General features: G+C 35.8%; 1 protein-coding gene across 1 annotated transcript in view; it reads right to left on the reverse strand.

Annotated features, from left to right (window-relative positions):
• Window positions 1-24,249, reverse strand: part of FBN2 (fibrillin 2) — a 288,365-nt gene that overhangs the window by 208,787 nt on the left and 55,329 nt on the right. Inside the window, exon 6 of the mRNA XM_012645034.1 lies at window positions 11,105-11,302. Coding sequence (XP_012500488.1) covers window positions 11,105-11,302 — 198 coding nt within the window. The remainder of the gene's footprint in view (window positions 1-11,104; window positions 11,303-24,249) is intronic.

A 24,249-nucleotide genomic window follows, 5' to 3' on the forward strand; every position in this document is an offset into this window, starting at 1 on the left:
ATACTGTCTTTTGGAAATGGAATTGTTAAACCACCTCTGTGAGCAGTACAGTACCATCTATACTGTCCAATAGTTTGAAGGAGGTGGGAGGGAGGGAATTGCAAAAGGTAATATGCTAGGGTGTTCATACTTGGACATTTTCAGACACTATATACATTCAGGAAAAAAATGCACAAAACATTATGTTTTGTCCATTTTTTTCTGTATGTATGTAGTATATCTAATGGCCAAATGAGTCCTAATTTTGCAATATCTAGTCTCCAGATGTTAAAGAGGTCACCAGGGTATGACAAAGTACTTAGTAAAATTAGCACATTTTGTACACTTTGTGTTGAAAGTCACAGGAAAGGTTGTCCTCTGTAGGTGACTTTTGAATATGAATTTGTTCAACCATCTCTAGGCATTACACATGCCTGAACTTGTCCACTGGATTGAAGGCAGAGAGAAGGAAATGAGGAGGGAATGGTTCAAGGCCAAAATGGTCATATTTAGAAGATACCTCAGACTATAACCGTTGCTACACGGGTGCAATTTTATTCAACGGTGCTGTGTGCATAGTGGACAAGTTTTTGTATGAAATATCTAGTCTTTATAGATATTTAGAGTTTCTTAATGCATATGAAGTTGAAGCAGTACAATAACACTTTTTTTAAACAGCTTTTAAAAATCAACAGGAAATATTGTGTTTCAAAGTGGAATTGTTAAAGCACCTCTGTGAACAATGCCCTCTCTATACTTATTCACTGGGTTGAGGGAGGTGAGAGGGAAGAAATATGCAAAAGGTGTTTTGTTAGTGCAAACTAGAAAATTTCACCTTATCCATCGCCCTGTATGTTATGTGCCATTTCATTTAACTTTGCTGCACTGTATGTATTGTATACATATTGGACAAATGAGTCCCAATTTTATAATATCTAGTTTCTAGATATTAAAGAGGTTGCCAATGTATGACAAAAGTAGAGTTAGTAAATTAATATTTTGTACACTTTTTGTTAAAATTCATAGAAAGTTTGTCTTCTGAAAAGGACTTGTGGAAGTGAAATGGTAACATCACCTCTATTATAAGTGACACATGTGCCTATGTCCAGCAGGTTGGTGGTGGAGAGGAGTTGGAAGAAATGAAGGATTCTAGACCAGAATGTTCCTATTAGAAGATACTGTCAGATATAACCGTTGTTAGGAAGTGTATTGTCTCTTCAACACTACTGTGTGTGTAGTGGACAACCTAAGTCCTTATTCAAAACATCTAGTCTTTCTAGATGTTAAAGAGGTTGCCAGTGTATGACAAAAGTAGAGTTAGTAAACTAATATACTGAGTGGACTTTGTGTTAAAATTCATAGGAAAGACTGTTCTTAAAAACACTTATGGAAGTGAAATTGTTAAAATCCCCTCTAAGCATTACAGATGCCTGGACCTGTCCACTGTGTTGATAGAGGTGGAAAGGGTAAGGGTTTTAGGCCAGAATGTTCCTACTTAGAAGACACTTTGAAATTATAGCTTTTGTTATGAGTGTGCACTTTTGTTATATGTGTGCACTGTTTATTCAATGCTACTGTGTATAGTGGAAAAAAAATTTAGTCCTCTTTGAAACATCTAGTCTTTCTAGATGTTTAAAAGTGCACAACATATATTAAAAGTAGAAAACTAAAGTAACACCCCTTAAGTGTTTTGTGTTATTTCATAGGAGTGGTTGCATTTGGGGGATGGAATTGTTAAACCTGATGTCTTGGAGAGTATGCTGACTGTCAGGGGGGGTTGGGGAGGAGGATGTATGCAGAGAAGGGTTCTGTGCCCATGAGTTAGACCAGTTAAGATTGCCTAACCATTGTTCTGTATGTGTTTTAGTTAATATTGGTGTGTCTTAAAGGCTAAACAAGTCCTAATGCTCAAAGTATGTTAAAAGTAGAGGTAGTAAAATAATCCCTTTATAAATGTCGTCTTGTTATGTTAGTTTTTATGAAGGACTTTCTTCTGTGAGTGACCTTCCTTAATCCACCTCCTGCTGGATGTGGTCTTGTACTTAGTGGAGCGGGGCAAGAGGGAGAAGAGGAAGGGTGAAAGGCAAGGCTCTTTGCTAGCATCTCCATATCTGGAAGATGGTTTTAGATTACAACTATAGGTCTATGTGTGCATTTTTATTAAAGTATCTGTGTTTACTGTGGACAAAGTTCATTATTTTGCAACATCAAAGCTTTGGAGATGTCCTGAGGTGATAACGTATGATAAAAAGTACAACTAGTGAATTAGCCATTTTGTGAGTATGTTTTTGTTACAGTTGATAGAAAAGATTCACCTTGGATGTGGAATTGTTAAACAACCTCTGAGCAGTGTGTAACAGAATTTGCTTCTTAGGTTGGCAGCAGAGGGGCAGAAGGAAGTAGGAAAGGAGAGCTGTGTGCATCTGTGTTCACATTCACATTTTGATGGTAGCCATTGATGTGTATGCATCTCTTTTGGCTATGAGAATACAGTAAGTATTTCAGTGGAAACATACCTTCTTGCTAATGTTTTAATGGTATTGATCTGATAATGAATTCTCTTAGAAACACTACACTTAATGTACTCTGTTGCTTTATGTTTGATTTTAAATCGAGCATTAAGGGAATGCAGTATTTTAATTGGAACTCTGCCAACACTTCTGCCTAGAGGCCTACTGCCATTTTTGTCTTCTATGAAATTTTTGTCCCAAGAAAGGCAGGATTACATTTGTTCCTAACATTGAGTTGGTGTAGTGTATTCTTGGTTAACAAAATATAGCTTTGAGATTTTGGATTGGTAAATATTCACGATGTGTGAAAAAGCATGATACATACTGTACAATCTCAATCGCATAAAATTGGATGCTGTGTGTAAACACTCAGGACCTGGAAGGAAACATCAAATTGTAAACTGCTTGTGCTTGTGGATGGCTTTGTTCCTTGCTTTTTGTGTTTTTCAGTTTCCTATACTGCATATAATAACTTTCGGAAAAAAAAAGTTATTTAAAAAAGTGTAAATTTATGCAAATTTGTTATAATCTATTCAAAGTTACAAGCTAACACAGATTTATTCATGTTATATATTTAATTAGAAAATAACATACCCCACTGCAACAAATGTTAAAGAAAAATAGGAAATATATAAAAAAAACCATTTATATAAGTTAGTAATCTATTCTTTTAGACTTTTATTCACATATACATTCAGAGAATAGTGAGTGGTCTTATTTAACAAGAATGAGATCATATTATATGTCTTGTTCTACATATCAGTTTTTTTCATTAAAAAATATTTTGTGGGTACATCTCTGTGTCAGTATATGTCAATTTACCCTGTTTTTTTGGTAAGCCCACAAGCTTAGAGTATCTGTGCAAATTACAGAATTCAAGCCTATAAAAAAGCTTAGCATCTTTATTATTTCTTCTTCCTTTTAGCTATGTCTATAAAACTAATTACAACAGTCCCAAGTATTTTTACACTGAAATTGGAGTAGATTTCAGGGTCTTATTAAAGTATATCTACTCCAAACAAAAATCAACTAGAATGGAATATGTGGCAAAAAGTTTATGTATTCAACAGTTTAATTCAGAACATTTCAAACTTCATTATTTTAAAATGTACTACATTCCCACCCTCATTACAGTGTAGTATAAAACATCTCTAGAAATTTCTTTTCCTGGCAGATAAATCAGAGAAAGAATATCAGGGCATAAGCTGAGAAATGAGGCCAAACCTATAAATCTCTTAATACTATTCATAAAATCTTACACTGTGTATTTATGGTAGTAGATTCAGTAATTTTTCAAATCTGACATTAAAGGGTTTATTTTGTAATTGCCTAAAAAGTATTTGCTAGAAGGAAAAAGAAAACCTTTATTTTTGAAGTCTCCTAGACTGTGCAGTTATACAGAATTAATTTATTTTAGGTAGGTCAAGTTAGTAGTTAAAAAATGAAATTTTAAAGAAATCATATAGAAATAATCATCTTAGACGTAGAAGCTTGCAGAAGTGCTCTCAATAAAAAAAAGCCTCAAACCTTTAAACTATGCAAGAGTTTCAACATTTGCAAGTCCTAGCAAAAGCAACTACTAAGGACTAAGTCTCCACTGACCACGTTGTGCGGATTTACCTTTGTTCATTCCTTCAATTCAAGGCACAGGCTTATTATTTCTTTAAATGTTGAATTACTTCAAATCACATGTAAGGATTTTATAGAAGAAAATTAAATCTTTTGGAACTTAACTCTTATACAACAACCTCAGTCCATGTCTATTACGGTTATAAATAATGTAACAAAACAATAACAATTCTAGTTTATAATCTCATTTGTTCTCCAGCTTCTCCGAGTAAACTTGCCCTAAAAGATTAAATGTATTTTATTACATAAATTAGTATTAGATGGTATATCATTTTTAGTTCATGTCAAAATATGGAAAAATATGTGCAGTAGTACAGCCATATAAAAATGGTTCATTTAATTTGTATGTGTGGGAACCAAGAGTCCTTAGTTAGAAATTATTACTGTATTTGATAGTGTGTTGTTTTTTAACTTTTCCTGTGTCCAAACGAGATCTATTTTTAAAATGGAAGCTCTTATTTCTATACTCTACAGATATTCAGACATAATACTTGTATTTGTATAAAAACAAATGTCAAACTTTAAGTACAGCAATTGAAAAATAGGTCTGTATTTGAAATCTGAGAAATATACGGTATCCTGTCAATTATTCAATATGGTTTCATTCAGCCAGAATACCTACTCATGGATGATACACCAAATTCATCAAAACAAGCACATATTGGTGACTTACTATCTGCAGGACTCTGAACTTACAATGAAAAGAACAGAACATGGTTCTATCGCAATCTTTCTTATCTCAACAAATGTCACCATAATTTTCCAGCTGTTAAAGTCAGAAATCTGGGAGATAAATGTGGCATTTTCCTCCTACTTATCTCACATAGTTCCATCAGCAACAATTGCTTACTGCTCAAACATCTCAACTCTCCCCTTTGCCACTACCGAGGCCTCAGCTTTCATGATCCATCACCTGGACTACTGCAGGGACCTTGTAACTGGCTTCTTGGCTTCCACTCTGGCCTCCCTATAATTGATTTTCTACAGAGCAACTAAAGTAATCCTATTTAAATATACATCAACTCAAGTACATGCTATTGCCTCAGAAGTTTACAAATACTGCCACACTGTTTTCTGGTCTATGAGTTGTTCTAGAGGAGTCCGAGACCAGTTGAGATATTACCTTATTTAAAAAAAAAACAAACAAAAAACAAAAAACGTGCTTATTCTACCATATTCTGCCCGTGGGATTCTCATTATGTTCTCTTTCTATTGAAGTTTTGTGCCTTCCAATCTGCAAATTGAAGCCATTATCACTTTAGACAAATTTTTTATTTTATCTTTAAACATTTTTTCAGTTCCTTTCATCAATTTTCTGTAGTCTGGCTTTACTGTAAGTTTTTCTCTGATCATTGTTTATTTATTGTTCTCTGACATTATAATTTACATGACTTCCTCAAGCTTAACCCTGTATCAACAATTTTTTTTCAGTTGTATGTATTATTTACCTTTAATTAGGTAAAGTTTTAAATCCTGTTCAATGTCTTTCTTGAGTACTACCAATTCACTTTTTATCTCATTTGATTGTCTTCACTAAACAACTTTCCTTTGAGCACCTTTTTAAAAAAAGGTGATATTGATTCTGATTTCCTTGAGAAAAGAGAGAAGTATATGAACTGTGCATTTATTTGGGTAGTAATTCTTCACCTGCCTTTTCCTTATGTTCTTCCTTTTTTATGTATAGTCTTTTCTCTTTATTACTCATCTTTCAACGGAGCCATTTCTTCCTGAAACACAGCGTGGGAAGAGCCCAGAACAAATGGGGTTTTTGAATCTTCTGCAGGGAATATTGACCGAAACAGTTTCTCACCAAACTTCACTTCCTGCCTTTTTTTTCCCTTGAGTATCAATTTTCAGCTTTCAGTTGGTGATGTCGCTCCTACCTTCTGCCACTGAAGTTACGGACTGCTTGATGGAGGGCCCTACTTCCTCGTTTTCCTTCCCCTCTTTGCCCACGGGAGCGTCTCTGTGCTGCGATGCTGGTAGAGGACACTTAGAGATGGCTCGCCCCCCAGTGCCTCCTTCGCTGCCCCTTCCGCTCCTGCGCGGGTCTGAAATAGATCTGTCTCCTGTGGAACGTTCTCCTCTCTAATGGACATCCACAGCCCTGGCTCTCTCCTCTTAGGCTCAAACACCGGGCGGACAGCCTTTCAGGCCGATGACGTAGGAAATGGCCTGCTCCCTGTTCCAGTAACTTCGCAGCAACGGCATGTGTTCACTGCCTTTAACTGAGTGTGACAGAATTTTATTTTAGAATGCTGTGTTGTTCTCTATTATTCATTTTCATGTGAGTTTTGTGGGGTTAAAAGAAGGTGAATATTCTGCTATCTTTAAATAGGAGTTTCTATAATCGAGTATGTTTTGAGTGAAGTTTTTGAATTTTATAGGAATAGCTTGTGTTGACAAAGCATGAATTAAAGTTAGACTTTATAATAATTTGGTTAACTCAGTCAATGTAGACAGCCAAGATAAACTTGTTTTGGCTGTAACTATCTTTAATAATTTATACAAATTAAATGAATCAGATAATAGCAAAATTTCCTTTTCACACTGTGCTATATAGATGGCCTAGAAATACCCTTCTATTAAGGGCATCGTCCTTTCATTCTACAGCTGAGGAACTAGCAATACCTGCCTGGTTTCAGCGGAGATTAAACCCTTCCCTACTCTTTTCACGTGCAGTCAGACTAAAGAAATTACGGATTTCTGCACACCAATACATACGAAAAGAACACACAACAGCATTTGTTTTGAAGGGACTGATTTAGGATATGTCTTGCTATTTTTTTTGAGTCCTTATCCTGTATCCTAGCTGGGGCCTGACTGTGCTGAGTATGTGAATTCCCACGCCTCTCACGTCACCTGGAATAGAGCAGAGGTGAGCGTCGACCTGCTACTATCGCCAATGATGAAACAAGAGATGAAATTTTAACAAGCAAATGTCTTTAGCTATATCTTCGGTTTTGAAACATTTATAGTAGTTTAAAAGCCTAATCTCTAAACATTGAATGCCATAAATTAATAACTATGCAACTTTTATTTTGATATATTTTAAAAAATTTTATGTGCAGCCTATTCATTTGAAAACCTGTAAGACCCAAAGCCAAGTACTAATCTTAAATAAAATGTCACTTCTAATGAGCATATATTCATGACACTAAAGATAGAAAAAAAAAAACTATTTGTAAGAAAATAATACATAATATGCACATGGCAGTTTATAACATATTTAAATATGTAAATAAATAATTACAATAAATATTTAATAAAAATGTAAATACTCTTGGAAAAAGGCTTAATGCTACTTTTAAATTTTTTAGTTCGCTCATTTTATGATAGCTCAAATTTTAAGGACTTACATGAGTTAACACTGGTCCTTTAGTATACAAAAAAATGGAAGAAAGTATAATATTAAATGTAGATTAAGCACAAGGGCTAGAACTCACATGGCTTCCAGTATTAAAGCAGTCAGGAATTTTATAAAATTACTGATTTTCTCACAGCTTAATTTTTTTAAGTAGCACCTTAATTTTCTTTTATCCTTCATTTTCCACAGTTATCTTGTTTATTACAAGATTATGTTTCAATCCTCTTAAGCCATAGATAAGGTAATAATTCTAAGCTAATTATATTAGCTACAGGATATCATTATGTTCAGAACTAATATGAACCATGTTTTAGAGCCAATATGAAGCTATTTACAGTTATCATCCCCATAGTTTAAATTTATTGTTAACTGTATAAAACTTTCCAATCATCAAAAAATGATTACTATCATAAAAACATATGATATACATGATCCCTGTTTTGTGTTATTTTTTTCATGCCCCGTCTCTTCCAAATTAATTTGGAATAAGTATTTGGGAAACAGTCTAGGAATTTAAAAGGAAAAATGAAATCACAGGAAGATGTAGTCTTAAAATAGCCTGAACCGAGGATTAGTATTTAATTGAGAACTTTCTGTCTATGCCATGATTTTGAAATAAAGCAGAACTTTTCAACGTGCTTTTCCAGACATTTTAACCATGTGGCAAATTTCATTTTGTTCCCATTACTGTGTTAATCCATTAGATTTTTAGGCAAATGGAGCCTGAAACTTATCTTTGCTGCATAAAAAAAAAAAAAAAAAATCAAATAAGTAAGCCTTCAGACATTACTAAATCCTGAAAGATATTCAGTAATTTTGAGATCAGATGATACATTTTTTTCATAATTGTGTTTGGAAAAACTAGGCCTCTCTGACAAAATATCAAAGTAAAAACGCATAAGTATAAATACATGAGGTATCACCTAACCCCGGTGAGATTGGCCTCTATCAAAAAAACACAAAACAACAAATGTTGGCGAGGATGTGGAGAGACAGGAACACTTTTACACTGCTGGTGGGACTGCAAATTAGTGCAACCTCTATGGAAAAGAATTTGGAGATACCTCAGAGAGCTAAAAATAGAAATACCATTCCATCCAGCAATAGCACTATTAGGCATCTACCCAAAAGAGCACAAAACATTCTACGATAAGGACATCTGCACCCGAATGTTTATGGCAGCACAATTCACTATTGCAAGGGTGTGGAAACAACCCAAGTGCCCATCAATCCATGAGTGGATTATCAAAATTTGGTATATGTTCACAATGGAATATTACTCAATCATAAGAAATGACAGTGATCTAGCACCTCTTATACTTTCCTGGATTAAACTTAAGCCCATTATCCAAAGTGGGGAACCACAAGAGCAGCAGAACGGGATCCATTTGTACTCACCATCAAATTGGTATTAACTAATCAACACATAAATGCACATATCAGAACAACATCTCTTGGATGCTGGGGAAGGGGGAGGGCGGCGGGAGGAGGGGGGAGGAGGGAGGAGGGGACGGGTATTTGTATACACAGGGAGGACAGTGCGCACTGCCCGAAAGATGGACATATTTGAGGCACGGACTTGGGGGGGGGGAACCAGGGGCAACACACATAACCTAAACATCTGTACACCCATAATTTGCTGAAATAAAAAAAAAAATGTTAAAAAAAAAAGTATAAATACAGAAGATGAGGACAGTCAATAATGTGGGATGTTCTGGTTGAAGTTAAAGATTTTTCTCAACCTCAACTGTTTGCTTTTCTCAACCTGAACTGTTTTATTTTCTCTGAAATAGTGGGTTTTGGAAGTGTTTCAATTTTAATCCCATTTATTAATTCAAAAGGTATTTACTGAGCATCTACTACATGTTAGGCACTATTCTAGATGCCTGAGACTTTGGGGAATAAACAAGACTTCTGCTGTTATAGACCTTACATTCTAGCTCAGAGAGAATAAAAACAATAAAATAAATACATTAGAAGGTAATAAGGTCCACAGAATAAAGAAAAAGTACTACTCTAATAAATCCAGTGGGAATTAATCTAGTAAATCAGTACAATAATTTTATTTTTAATAGTAATCTATGTACATTATATAAATTATATGGTAATCTATATACTAATCTGAGAAATCTAGGTAGTACAGTAAAGACTACATAGAATGTAGTAAAGTGTATCTTCCTATAGAAGAAATGGTTGCATTATCAGGAACTCTGCATAATCAGACTGGTATTCATATAAAAGATGTAGAATTTTATTATCCATAGTAAACAAAGATTAAAAATGGCATATAATCTAATCTTCATCATTAAATTCTGACCTGTGATAGTCACAAAAATCCGTTCTAGATGCACAGCTCACATCTCTTTCACATGTGATATAAACTTGCTGAATTTTTTAGTTACATAGTCATCCCCTGGGTATTCCTGTAGTTCTGATTTCAAAAGAGTACAGATATATGTCATTTTAAAAATATTAATCTTTTATAAAACTATAACACTAACAAAAATCTTTGGGGGCTACTGTCAGGGATACATTTACCAAATTATGCAGAGCACTCACATTTTATTATTCAGTGAACTGAGGCTGTGTACGGGCTCCCCAAACTACAATTCTCATTTGGGTTTCAGGACACTGGACTAGTTTTCCACAATATGCTATTTACATGGGCAGGGTAGATAGCATCTTTACTTCAGACATTGCTTACTAACATCAATTTGAAAGACTTCAGATCTAACTTTGTACATGATTTAATTATAACGAATAAACCTAACTCCCCAAGTTTCAAATATGAGTAATATCATTTCTGTGAACACTACAAAAGTCATTTCCATTTTCCTATGATCCCAGTACTGTGTAATATGAAAGCAACAACCATTTGAGATCTCATTAGAGAGAATATTTGCAAGCTCTAAAAATTGATTTAACACATACTACATCAGAGAATTAGTTTCGAAGAGGTAAAACTTATAGTGGCTAAAAACGAATTAATTAACTGCTACATATGTAACAATTTTGGCTACTTAGATTGGAGTCTACTGTTGGTAGCATCCTCAGAACCCTGAATGTGGTTGGAGAGTTTCAAAGAGTGGAAATAAGATTATATCCCGCCAGGGTTACAAGCTTCGAAGTAGCTACAGTCATGAACAGAGTTCACACTTTGTATTTGAAGACACTGCTAATAACAACAAAGGGCCAGTATTGGGTAGCTCCCTTCTCCCTGTTACCTGGTTCAGGTTTTCATAACTTGAAGGAGATTGAGAGAGAAAGAAAGTATGTTTTTCCTGGGTATTTGCATGTTAGAGTTTGGGGATGAGGAGTGGGAGGTGTCCCGTCATCTGGATTAAGATGGAGTGGTCCATCCTCTGACTATATTAAATATTTTATACTGCATTTTTAAAATTTCCCCAAATGGTCATCTCTTTCTCTCTTCTCCACTAACATCAGCATTGAAACACATTTATTAGGTGGCTAGAAGATAAAACATCTCTGGTCAGGCTCATTAACAGGTCCCTCTTGGAAATGGCTATTGTGAAAGGTCACCACCCACAGTGCCAGGTGCCCCGACTCCAGGGAAAGAAGTGGCTTGTCCGTGGCAGTGCACAGCCGGCGGCTGACTCACCTTGGCAAGCTCCGGTGCGGATGTTGGGGATGAAGCCCCGTCGGCACGGCTGAGGCTGGGCTGGACACATCTCACAGGGGTGGCCCCAGGCCCGCCCAATGGTGGCACAGCACAGGGTCTTCGTGCAGACGATGCCTGTCAGCTGCCCCTGGCACATCTGGTTGTTGACCTGAGTGAAACACGGGCCTGTCCTGTAATCTGGAACATGAGAGAAGGAGGAAAGACAGGCTTTGTGATCATATACCAAGGTTATACCAGTGCCTCCAAATGCACAAAACAGAGACTATTTCTTCTGACCAAAGTGTCCGAAGAAAAAAGGCTAGAGTGTTTCATTTTGAAAATTCATAATTTTCCAATCATGAGAAGTACATTAAGAGACTTCAATGTATTCCACACTAGACACTGTAAATGGGTGGCTCATGAGCTGAATCTGGGATACAGATGTGTTTTCTTGGACTGAATAATGCTTTTAAAGAATTTAAATTCATAGCCAACATTGTAAAATTGGAAAATTTCACATGAAATTTGTATCTTTGACTTTTCTTCAAAATTTAGAAAGTCTGGCCAGGCTAGGCCTGCCATGCCACATGGCACTGATGAGATGAGGCATGTTTTCTCCAGGACACCACAGCCCCAGCAGAAGCCCCCAGCTCCCATTCATGAGGTTCCCTGCCTGGGCCCTGAAGCCATCAGCATTAACGACTGCGCTTCATCTAGCAAAGATTTTCTTTTCTCACTAGGTGAACAAGAGTTCAAAAAATCAAAACTAGACTTTTTCCTGCATGTTCAGAACTTGATATAATTTATAATTGTGAGTCTAATATTTATTTAAAATTGCAAAATATGTATTGTCTGAACGACAAGAGAGTAAATTTTAAAAATTTATGACCTGGCAATCTTTGGTATGGGAAGCGTGCTTATTTATGAGGTTGAAGTGCCTTCCATACCCTAAACATATTTGGGCAGTCTAAATCGTCTATACATATTCAGTTCTAACAATCTGATTTCTATTTCTGTGTCAGTCTCTTTAGTTCTATGGGTAGCCCAGTTAGGAAGACAGTATTAATCAGGCGCACGGTCATGGATTCTTTACAGGTAAGTTAGTATTATAACACATGATCTCTGGCTCTCGCAGATGACTGTACCATTGTCCGGCTCAGTTATTAGGATGATAAAAACCTTAATAAATGTTACGTCTTGTATGGTATATAGGTAGACTTTCTATGAATATTAAGGACAACTCACTTAGATACTTAAATCTCCAAGCGTGATCTATGGACCAGCAGTATCTGCATCGCTTTGAAGCTCATTAGAAATGCAGACTCAGGGCAAGGACAATTGTTTGTCTTCTGTTTGTTCCGGACTCACTGACCCTGCATCTGCATTTTCAACAGTACATTCAGGAGATCCATATGCAGTCTAAAGTTTCCAAAGGACTGATTTAGACTGTGGACGACTCACAAGCTGGTACTCGATATTTCTACTCTATTCCTCCATCTGCTGTAATTTACTTTGATGAACCTTCTGGATGATCAGTAAACATTCTTCTAAACAGAACTGAATCATAAAATAAATATTTTTTTATTTGATAGTTTTGCTATTCCTGTTTTGAGAGATCACAAGAAATCAGAGAAAGGTCAGTTTCCTGAGGACTGACCAATTCATATTTTTTCCATACACAAGGATTATTAGGAAGACAGTTTATTAATTTTTGGGAATACAAAATGCCATTCAGGCTTTCCTGATAAGCCCTAACACAAACTGCATTATTCCATTCCAAGGGGAAAACTAGAACAAGTTTAATTCAAATTTTTGTAAGAATAAGACAATCTCACATTCAAAGGAGGAAGGGTCAATAATGTTGCTATAATTTTCATGAAAAATAACTACTATGAAAATCAAACTTGGATATAATGTAACATTCAAAATGCCAAGCTAGAAAGGCTTAGATGCATATGAATGCTGCAGTGTGACAAAAACACAACTTAAAACCACATAAAACTTTTATTTTTTAAATGAAGAATGAGACTTTCTCATACAGGAGAAAAGAACATTTTAAAAGTTCAATATAAGAAACAAAATCTAGAATAGGTAACTTTTTTGGCAAATTGGTTTAACATTCTGATACTCTGCAGCTGAACTTCAACAAAAATAGCTCATTTTAATCCCATGCATAAGAACAACAGATGTGCTGGCTGCAAATCTCATTTTTGAAAAAGATGATCTTTGGAGTATACGTGAAGATATGTCAACCTTATAAATAAGCACACTTCCCATACCAAAGATTGCCAGGTCATAAATTTTTAAAATTTACTCTCTTGTCGTTCACACAATACATATTTTGCAATTTTAAATAAATATTAGACTCAATTATAAATTATATCAAGTTCTGAACATGTAGGAGAAAGTCTACATTTTTTAGTTTAATACACTTTTTAAAAAGTCTTCATTTTTTAGTGTAATACACTTTTTTTTAGATTCATGCATAAATACCTATGTTTACATTCGGTATACTTTTAGGATTCCCAGAGAGAAGCCTGCATAGCCTCCTTCATAACCTTGTTTTTATGTAAACCAGGTTTTTATGTAAACCTGTCAGGAGATTCATGCGTTCTTCTAACTAACCCTTCTTAAAATTATGTCCTCTTAGTATGGTCTCTGTGGACAAGGGGAATATCTGGACAAGGACAGTTGTTTGTCCTCTGCAAATGACCTTTCATGTTGGAGGCACCAATTAAGGCAATCCCAGACTACCCTTAGCAGAAACAGAATTTATTATTTCTTTTTTTTTTCTTTTGCTTACATTTGCCTCCTTTCAAACTGTATTGAGTTTATTTTCTTATATGATGACATTGTGCTTTCTGGTTGGCAATTAATTACTTTAAAATTTAAACTTACCATCTTATCTACTCATTCAAGAATTACTAACATGTAAAATAAGAACCAGTGCTAGTTACTGAAAAAGAATTTAAATCTCCTGATTGGATTAAAACAACCTGTCCCAAACTCTATTTGCATTTTAATTATAGACAAAAGAATCCTAAAAAGACCTTAATCAATTGTAATTGGCCATGAACTCTCTTCATGAAAGTTTCACTGTGGGCAAAATATTATCAGATACCACATTAACCATTCATAGTCAAGGACATACTTGTTGGCAAAATATAAAAGGAGAGAATCGCTTATGACTTGGTATGTTGGACTCAGTGGGTTGGAAACAGATTTTCCTCATTACATGAACAAGAAAATTTTATTAAATAACTGTGAAACATAAATATTGCTATTTTGATTTTCTAATATCTAAATGCAATATAGCATATCAACTTATTTTATATAATTTCACTTTTTATTCACATTTAACAATTGGCGATATTAGCAAGCTCATCAGAAACTTTGCTCACTGGTCTTTTCCCAAACAACTTTATTAAGGTATAATTTACAAGCCACAAATTCACCTGTCTTTAGTGTACAATTCAATGACTGTTAGTAAATTTACTGAATTGTGCAACTATCACCAAAATCCAGTTTTAGAACATTTCCATCCACTCCCCAAAAATTCCTTGTGTCCATTCTCAGCCCCAGCCCCAGCCAACCACTGATCTAATTTCTGTCACTATAAATTTGCCTTCTCTGGAAAACTCATCTAAATGGAAGCACATACTGCATGGTTTTTTTTGTCTGGCTTCTTTTACTTAGCATAATGTTCTTGAGGATCATGCATACTGGAGCATGTATCAGTACTTCATTTCTTTTTATTGCTGAATAAGTTTCCAGTTGTGGATATACCACATCTGTTAACCAGGCAGTGGCCATTTGGGAAGTTTCCACTTTTTGAATATTATAAATAATGCTATGAATATTTACATAGAAGTCTTTGTGTGTACATATGTTTTTATTTTCCTTTGGCAGTTACTTAATAGCAGAACTGCCAGGTTGTATAGCAAATGTACATTTAACTTTTTAAGAAACTGCCAAACTGCTTTCCAAAATAGTTGCACCATTTTATATTCCTATCAGTAATATATGAGGGTTCTAGTTCCTCCTCATCTTTGCTATTTTTTATCTTTTTTTATTACAACTTATGTTCATATTTTACTTTAAATAAACACAGTTGAGTTTATTTGGGAATTTTGCTATAGTTTTACAAGTCCTTTTAATACAACTAGAGATGCTATAAAGCCAAAGTGGAGCATTATTGTTTAAAGAAAAAATAAATTAAGAAAAATTTAAACATTCTTAAATGAAATATAATACACTTGCTAAAATCCAAACCATACAGAAAAAAAATAAAATTAAATAAATAAAATTCCTTTCCCTTATCATGTTCAAATTTGTGATCTTTCTAAGTGAAAACACAATTAATAGTTCTGTAGGTTTAACTGTTAACTTTTTTGTATTTATACAGGTGGTATATTATTTATATTTGTATGTAATTTATATATAATGTTCTGAACCTTGAATTTCCTCTTAATTTTCTCTTGGAAATTAACTCATACAACTCAGTTTATTGGGTGACTAGTACATGCTGGATATTTTTCTAGGCTCTGGTGGGGGACTGGGGTTAAGGAAGAAGGTTTGTTGTTCCTGTTTATTTTGTCGTTTATTTTTTGTGGTGTTTTGGTTTTGTTTTGTCCTATGAAAGAGACCTGCGTTTCTAAGAGCCAGTGGGAATGGATGCCCCAATTGAAAGGGAGGGTTTATAATTACCTACCCTCTCAAAAAAGAAGAATTTCTAGTATAAGATCCCTGAGAAGTTAGGCTGAGCATAAAACCAGAATTTGTATGAAGGAGTGATCCTCAGGTAGGAAAGGAAAAGCACTTTTCCTGTAGCTTGAGGAAAGGAGGGCAGGATGCACAGAGATGCAGGTATGTTCATATGCTGGCGGGAAAATGACCAATATTCTCTCTACCTTCTATTTTCCCTGTGAAGCAGGAGGTGGGGCAGTAGGTCTTTGGTGGGGGTTAGCTGGTGTGCTGAGTTAACTTTGAGTTAACTGAGATAGAGCTGCAGATATGAGGGGAGGGAGCAGACCTGAGAACCCAGTCGATTCTCAGGTGACATCTCTATGATGGATGAACAAGATGAACTTGTAACTTAGAGTGGGACCATCTGGCCTGTTTTGTGGCTTTTTCTGGCAGCTCTAGGCAGCTGAGCTCACCCAGAGATCAGGGTTCATCCAGGGTTGCATTTTTACCTGTTAGATGTGAAAAAAAAAAAATACAGAATGGTGAGGGAGCTTAGGGTGATGTTAGCATATTTTGAAATGATAGGCTATGGAACCTATGCTAGACAAGCCTGTAAGTAAGAAAAGAAAAGGACTGAGATTAAAAGGTAGAAGAAAGCAGTGAGATCGGTGAACTAGGTTTCACGTATCTCAACGATAAGGTTATAACTGAGAATCTGCTCAGTGTACCAACTGAAATCTCTGGCCACAGATATAAACAGAGCGTGCAGAGAAGCAATCCCCAAAATTATATGGGATAATAAAAGAGTGTCCTTAGTTTCAATAAGATTTGCCCTGGATCTCTGAGCTTCGGACTTCATGCTGGGTCTAAATCTTTAGGATTAAATAAACTCAAATAACTGATATGGCAGTTGACAAATGAGCATCTTTTCAACTTTTGGAAATTTTAGAATTAAGTAAAAAAAGTTTAAGAGAATTTAAGCCACTAAATTAACATTTTTATTCTAAGGAATCTGTGCAAACATTATGTTCCTGTAATGCTTAATGGCATTTGGCCCATTCCATGAGATTGCCTTTAACCACAGTTTAAAATAAATAATTGACTTATTTAGAGTTGTGATTTTTTTAAATTTTCATTTCAGAAAATTATGGGGGTACAAACATTTTGGTGACATGTTATGACTTTGCCATATCCCAACCATGATTTGAGACGTGTCCTTCCCCCACTTACAATGCTAACCATGTCCATTAGTTGTGAGTTTACCCATGCCCAAACCCCCAACCCTCAAAGAATATTACTAGCATGTGAGCACCTTAGTGTTGATCAGTCAGTGCCAGTTTGATGGCGAGTACATGTGGTGCCTATTCTTCCATTCTTGTGATACCTCACTTCGGAGGATGAGCTCAATCTCTATCCAGGATAATACAAGAGGTGCTAGATCATCATCATTTCTTATAATCGAGTAGTATTCCATTGGATACATATTCCAGATTTTATTAATCCACTCATGGATTGACGGGCACTTGGGTTGTTTCCACATCCTTGCAATAGTGAATTGTGCTGCCATAAACATTCGAGTGCAGATGTCTTTATTATAGAATGTCTTTTGTTCCTCTGGGTAGATGCCTAATAGTGCTATTGCTGGATCAAATGGTAGTTCTATTTGTAGCTCTTTGAGGTATCTCCAAATTCTTTTGCACAGAGGTTGCACTAATTTGCAATCCCACCAGCAGTGTAAGAGTGTTCCTATCTCTCCACATTCTCGCCAGCATTTGTTGCTTTGGGACTTTTTGATAAAGGCCAATCTTACTGGAGTTAGGTGATATTTCATTGTGGTTTTGATTTGCATTTCCCTGATGATTAAAGATGTTGAGCATTTTTTTATGTTTGCTGATCATTATTCTGTCTTCTTTGGAAAAGTTTCTGTTCATGTCCTTTGCCCATTTATTGATGGGGTTGTTTGATTTTTTCTTGTTGATTATTTTGAGGAGTTCTAGATAGATTCTTGTTATCAGCCCTTTATCGGATGTGTAGTAGAATTGTGATTTTTAAATTAAAATTTCACCATGTTTACATACAGAATTTGATAATTTAAGTGAACCTCAGGTTTGAGTATTTATACATGCAGTTTTAAATTTATTAGCTTATAAGAGTTATTTGAGTACTTGTAAAGGTTTTTAAGGTACACAACTGAAGTACTTCAGAAAGATATCAGATGTATTTGATATATAAAACAGTTCAAAAGCTATGGAGGGGTTTCATGAACTCAGTATGAAAATAGAAGCAAGTATTATTTAAAGGTCTCTTAAAGTGACTACTAAAATGTGCTAGACTTTAGGCACTTGAAGAGATATTTGTATACCCATGTTCACGGCAGCATAATTTCAATAACCAAAAAGGAGAAGGAACCAAAGTGTTCATGGACAAATGGATACACAAAATGTGGTATATACAGACAGTGGACTATTATTCAGCCCTAAAACGGAAAGAAATTCTGACAGGTGCTACAACGTGGATGAACCTTGTGGACACTGTGCTGAGTGGAACAAGCCAGTCACAAAAGGGCACACGCCGTATGATTCACTTTCATGAGGTACCTGGAGTTGTCCAATTCTGAGCCAGGGGCTGAGTGAGAGGAAAGGGGAGCCTACTGTTTAGGGGTTAGGAGATTTCAGTTTAACAAGAGGAAAGGGTTCTTTGGATGGATGATGCCGATGGTTGCAAAACAATGTGAACGTACTCTATGTCTCAAATTTAAATGGTTAAGATGGACAATTTTATGTTATGTGTATTTTACCACCATTTAAAAAATATTTTAAAGAGCTCAATGAATAAGTAAACTTTTAAAATCATATTTAAATAAAGCAAGCAAGTAAACTGAGAATTTTTTGTACGGAGTCACCAGCAAAGGCAGTGAAACATGCACGTGCAGCGGTGCCCACTACCGTGTGACGGGCATGTATGTCGCCTGCAATTGACTGTACGTGCACACGGAGCCTCACGGGCATTCTCGAGCGTATTTAGTGACTATATACTTCGGAAAGGTTTTCTGAAAGCTAAATTCCTACCATTGGCACTGCGGGGTCTAGTGTCCAGTCTGAAATCTACTGCAGAATTGCTCTCCGCCTAGATGGCACCAAGGTACACTCTCAGTGGTGGTGAAGGGAGTCTGTTTCCCCACAGGCTCTCCAACACAGAGCAAATAGTTTAGTTTTTATTCATTTAATGGGGGAAAATGGTATCTCACTGTTGAATTGTGACAGCAACTCATTGTACCCATTTCTTAAAAATTAAGGGAAGAAAATTAACAAGGTGGCAGGAATGTTGTAGTGGCCCTTTCTACAAACTATATCCTTTTATCCTAAGTGCTAACAAATATTTTTACCATTTTTATAAATGAAGAAATTAAACATCAGAGATTAAGTAATACGTGGAGAATCAAAGAGCTGGAGAAAAGTGAAGCTGAGATTCAACTTTTGAGATCCATTTCGCTCCAAGGGCTCGCACGCTTTATCCCTGCCCTGTGTCCACTTAACCTGACATGGGTTATCTGCACTCTTCAGTTTTTGGTAACTTTGCCTTCTCCTAACAGAACACACACTTATATTATTTTAGTGACTATTGTCACAACTCCACAGATGCCTCCTCCTGCCTCCTAGTAAGGTTTCCTAACTCCTAATTAGCATGTCCAATTTTGCTTTTCTTCTGGTTTCTTCCAAAAATGAGACTCCATCTAACCATGTTACACCAGGGAGAAATTACCTCTGTGCACTGAGAAAAACATTAAAGAGTTTTGCTTCTGCAAATAGATGAGTAATTATTTTAATTACCACAGTTACACTGCATTTTATTTCTAACATAATACCATTATTTAATATTTCGATGGAATGTGTACTTGGCAAGAAGGACAGTTTTCACCTTTCCTACAGTCTTTCAAAGCACAAAGCTACTGCTGACACCAAAGGGCACTTTAAGAATGAAGAGGTGGGAATGGTAATTAGGCTTTGGCCAATGATGCAAACAAAATTGCTATCTGTGATGTCACGTTCCATAACGATGAAGGCCATCAAAGATGTGGTCCTAAAATTCGTGGTCTATAAACTTGAAGTGCACTCTCCCAAGAGCTAAACCAATTAACTTATTTTAAGAACAACAAAAACTGCCAAAGATTAAAAACTAGTAAGATTATTTAAGCAGAAGGATATTGTCACTTTTGAAGAAGAAAGTTAAAGAGATAAAAATATGTTGATGTGAGTTAATAAATGGACCAGAGATGTAAATGATTAACACAAAAGATGGTCATACACAAGGCAAACCCAAAAAGTACCAAATGTTATGGTATCTAAAGAAAACTTAACATAAGTGTAGGCCTGGATATTATTTCAGGGAAAAGTGATATGCTCACAAAACATTTATCTATTATCAATAAAGTCAGAAACAGAACCAGTGTAAATAAGGTGCTTGAATAGATCTTATTTATCCCTTGATCCAAAGATAACGAGGTCACGAGACTGGATTACGGTGGCTGTGAATAAAATGTCACACACAATGTGCTGGTGGAGCCTTTATATAAGATTTTCTTATTGAAATTTCTGCCCAAATCGATGCCTCCTGAGTGATGTAGGCAGCCAAGTACATGCCACTGACTCAAATCAAACCTAGTAAATGACACTCTTCCCAGGAAACGAATGTACAATGGGAAAACAAAAATTCCTCTCTGTGATTCTGTCACAACCTATGACTTCCAGCATAGCATCTTAGTAGACAGGGTAAGATCCTCCTGAGAGTAATGTGATTTGTTACTGGGGTTTTTATTATTTGGGAGTTTTGGGGAAAGATGAAGAGCAAGAAGAAGACCATCAGATCATATGGCATTCTACAAGGACACAAGTAGCATTTATTGATGGATCCATTTGAATTACAAATGGAAAAGGCTGGCCTCTGTTGCTCAGTATGTGAAGAACAGTGGATGGTCAATTGATCCGGCTGGCATTGGTGGTCCAGCAGTGGAGGTGATGGTGGTGGTGGTCTATACTGGTGAAGTGGATCATTTCTGGTTCCTGTGATTAGAACCTTATATCTCTTTCTTATACATCAGCACCAGGAGAGGCTCAAAGGCAAAGAGATCCCCTGCAATATCTCAACAGAAAGGTCATAGTATTATGACACCTGCTCAGTAAAATAAAAGTGACCATATCTTACATAGCCTGAAAATTTGCTGTTGCTGTAGAAACCCATATAATTGGATGCATATTGGTAGTGAGGAAATTTGTTTCATGAATAGACAAATAAAAATTAGAAGAACAAAGTCTTTCTTTGGTTCTGGAAAGTAAACTCTTACAATATACAGACTCAACAGACGAGCGGAAAAAGAGATGGTTATTATCTTGAACTAAATTAGTTGTCTGGAAATCAGATGGAAGAAATAGCTCATAAAACAGAGCAATATTTCTAAGAAATGAGTATTTTAAGTAAAAGATGAGATTTACTGCTATCTCAGTTTGGCACCAAGAGTAAATCAGTAAAATGTCTTGAGGTGAGAGGAATAGATATTATTTAATTTAATTATTTAATTTATTGTACAAAATTTGTAAGAGAGGAACAGAGGTTTTAACATAATGGTGAAAGACAAAAAGGTAACCACTAGTTCAGTGAAGAACACAGTAGAATTTCTTAATTAAGGAAGAAGGGCAGTGGAAATAAAGAATTGAAATATATTATAATTTATGAAACCAGAAATGATAACAAAGGTGACAAGAGAAAAACCACAAAATATGATGATTTACATATATAAAATAAAATGATAGGAATGAAACCAAATATATTTAAATCACAATAAACATGGGTAAGCTTAGTTTTTAATCAAGCAATTAAGGCATCAATATATTTAATATCTGATTAAAAGAACAAAATTCAGCCCTATTGTGTCTATACAAAAACCATCAAAATGAAATGACAAAGAACGGAAAATAAACAGAAGCACAAAGAAAAATGTGAGAAAATAAAAATGAAATAAAGCAGAAGTAGCAATAATCAGTATCAGAGTGAAATCCAAAGAGAAAAGCATTAACTGAGTCAAAAAAGATTATTATATAAGGTTAAAAATGAAACTCCAGGATATAAAATTTATATACTAAAAAGTATAATGAAATACAAAGAGCAAAGAATTCTAGAAATACAATGAAATGTTTTTTTCAAATTTGATAAAGTAGACCAAAAAATAATTAAGAACACAATCTAAACATTTGCCTTAATAGATGGGTTTACAATTTTGTACCATATAAACAGATAATGTATATTCTTCTTTTGTTTTCATGGAACATTTATTAAGGTGATCAAATACTGGGTCATAAGCACATCATTATGTCAATGAGATTCAGTAGATCCCCGAGGTTTCTACAGAATTTTCTGTCTTCCTTAGTTTAAAAATTGGAAACTTTCTGCTGCAGTCCCTGAATAGAAGGCTTTTAAGTAATGTGGTTGATGACTTAGTACCCAAAAAGAACATTTTGTCCTCTTGTTAAAAGGATCACAATTTTTTAACTGTAGAATCTGTGAGACGAAACTGACTATTTTAGAGAAAGAAATGTTAGCAATTATGAAACTTCACATCAACGTGGTTTGTTATCATGGATAGCTGTGGGTTCAAAATGGCAGCCACTAGCCACACATGGCTTTCTAAATTTAAACTTAAAATTTAAATTACACAGAGTAAACATTCAGTTTCCCAGTCACACTAGCCACATGTCAAGTGCTCGAGGGCTGCATGTGGTTAGTGGCTACCGTACTGGGCAGCACCATGGTTTCCCACATCCCACATGGTTCTGTCAACGCACACTGGAGCAGCCATCGCTCAGCACCACAGAGGAGGAGAGAGCAATGCAGCGTGTGGCAGAGAGGCAACGGTTCCTTACAGGCTTATGTTTGAAACTAGGTGGATTCTGATGGCAACTACCGTAAAATTCAAAGGCATTATGGAATACAAGTTGGTCAGCATATAAAATACTTAAAGGTTTTGGAGACAAGAAACTGCTATAATGACTTCTTTTATTATTATCACTAATTTTATACATATGCCAACCATGAAGTTTGTGCAGTGCTTTGTATTCGTCATTTTGTTTAATCTTTACAATAACTATCTTTGGTCAGTATCAATAGCTTTCCTTTACAGATGATGATGTTAGGCTAAGGCAGCTTAAATAAAATTGCCTGAAGTCACACAGATGGGGCATAACAGAGCCTGAATTTGAAGGACAAGCATATCTGGCACCAGAAGCCATGCTCTTAACCATCACACTCTGCTATTTCCTACTAACATTGATCACTGTGGGGAGGAGACTACAGGAGGAGTGCTTCTGTGTCGATTCGATAGCTCTTGCTCTGAATTAAATGCTTTCTGTATTCACTTATTCTTTCCCTTGTTTTAGGACCGTAACCTCTTTATTCAGTTGATAAATTAGCCTGGTTTACTGAATGTTTCACTGGCTGCTTTGATATACCTGCAAATAGAGCCACTGTGTCTCAGATTGCTGAATGTCTGCCTGGATTTAGACTTTCCACTACTAGTGTGCAAATACTCAGCTGTGGAAATTCTCTTTCAGCAGGTGCTCCATGGCATTACAGCCCAACCCACTTCAAATGACATCGGCAGTGTAGCTTCTGTTCTCTGAGAAGGTGGACTACAAACACATATCCCCTCAATGCTGAGAGAGGCTGCAGTTGTGGGGATGTACGACAAACAATGTTGGCCAAGTGGTGAAGAAGCCAGGCACACTACATATGGGCAGCCAACCGTTATTGCTCAGTAAAGTTCCAGTATCATCTGCAGTGACAGGTGGGTGCTGGGCTTTGCTGCCAGCTTCCCAAAAGGTATCCAGCCCATCCTCTATGAGGCCTATAAAAGCATTTTGAGAAATGTGAAGTATTAATTTAGTTTTATTTTCAAAAATAACTTTTAGAGACAGAATACCCTTGAAATTATTTGATCCGATCGTGCAACTAACAGAGGAGGAAAATAACGTCCAGAAAGTTTCAGCAACTGGTCCCAAGTCAAAAGGACTTGATCCAACAGCTTCAGCCTCCTGACTCATTCTCCTGCAGCATCCAACATAAAACGGTAATTAGAAGCCTGTAATTGATGGGATCTGGGGTCTCAGGACAAAATACACCTGCTGAACTGAGACCCAGAAATAGGGTTTAACTCAGTATTTCCCAAAATATGGGCAGTGGAACACTAATTCCACAGAATATTAAAAGAATTACGTCAAAAAGGGATTCTGTGGTCATATACATTAGGAAATACATTAGAGTTTAACAAAGAATTTTTTTTGGGGGGGAGGGTGAAGCTACACGACTTTCAGGAGCCCTTAACGTTCTCATGTGCATTATGAACTGCCAAGAGCAGGCTGTAGTAGGCAGTCTTCAAAACTTATTTGCTCATAAAATGTTTTTATTCAGTA

This window comes from Propithecus coquereli, unplaced genomic scaffold (genome assembly GCF_000956105.1).
Source record: "Propithecus coquereli isolate 6110/MARCELLA unplaced genomic scaffold, Pcoq_1.0 Scaffold224, whole genome shotgun sequence".
Lineage (NCBI taxonomy): Eukaryota > Metazoa > Chordata > Mammalia > Primates > Indriidae > Propithecus > Propithecus coquereli.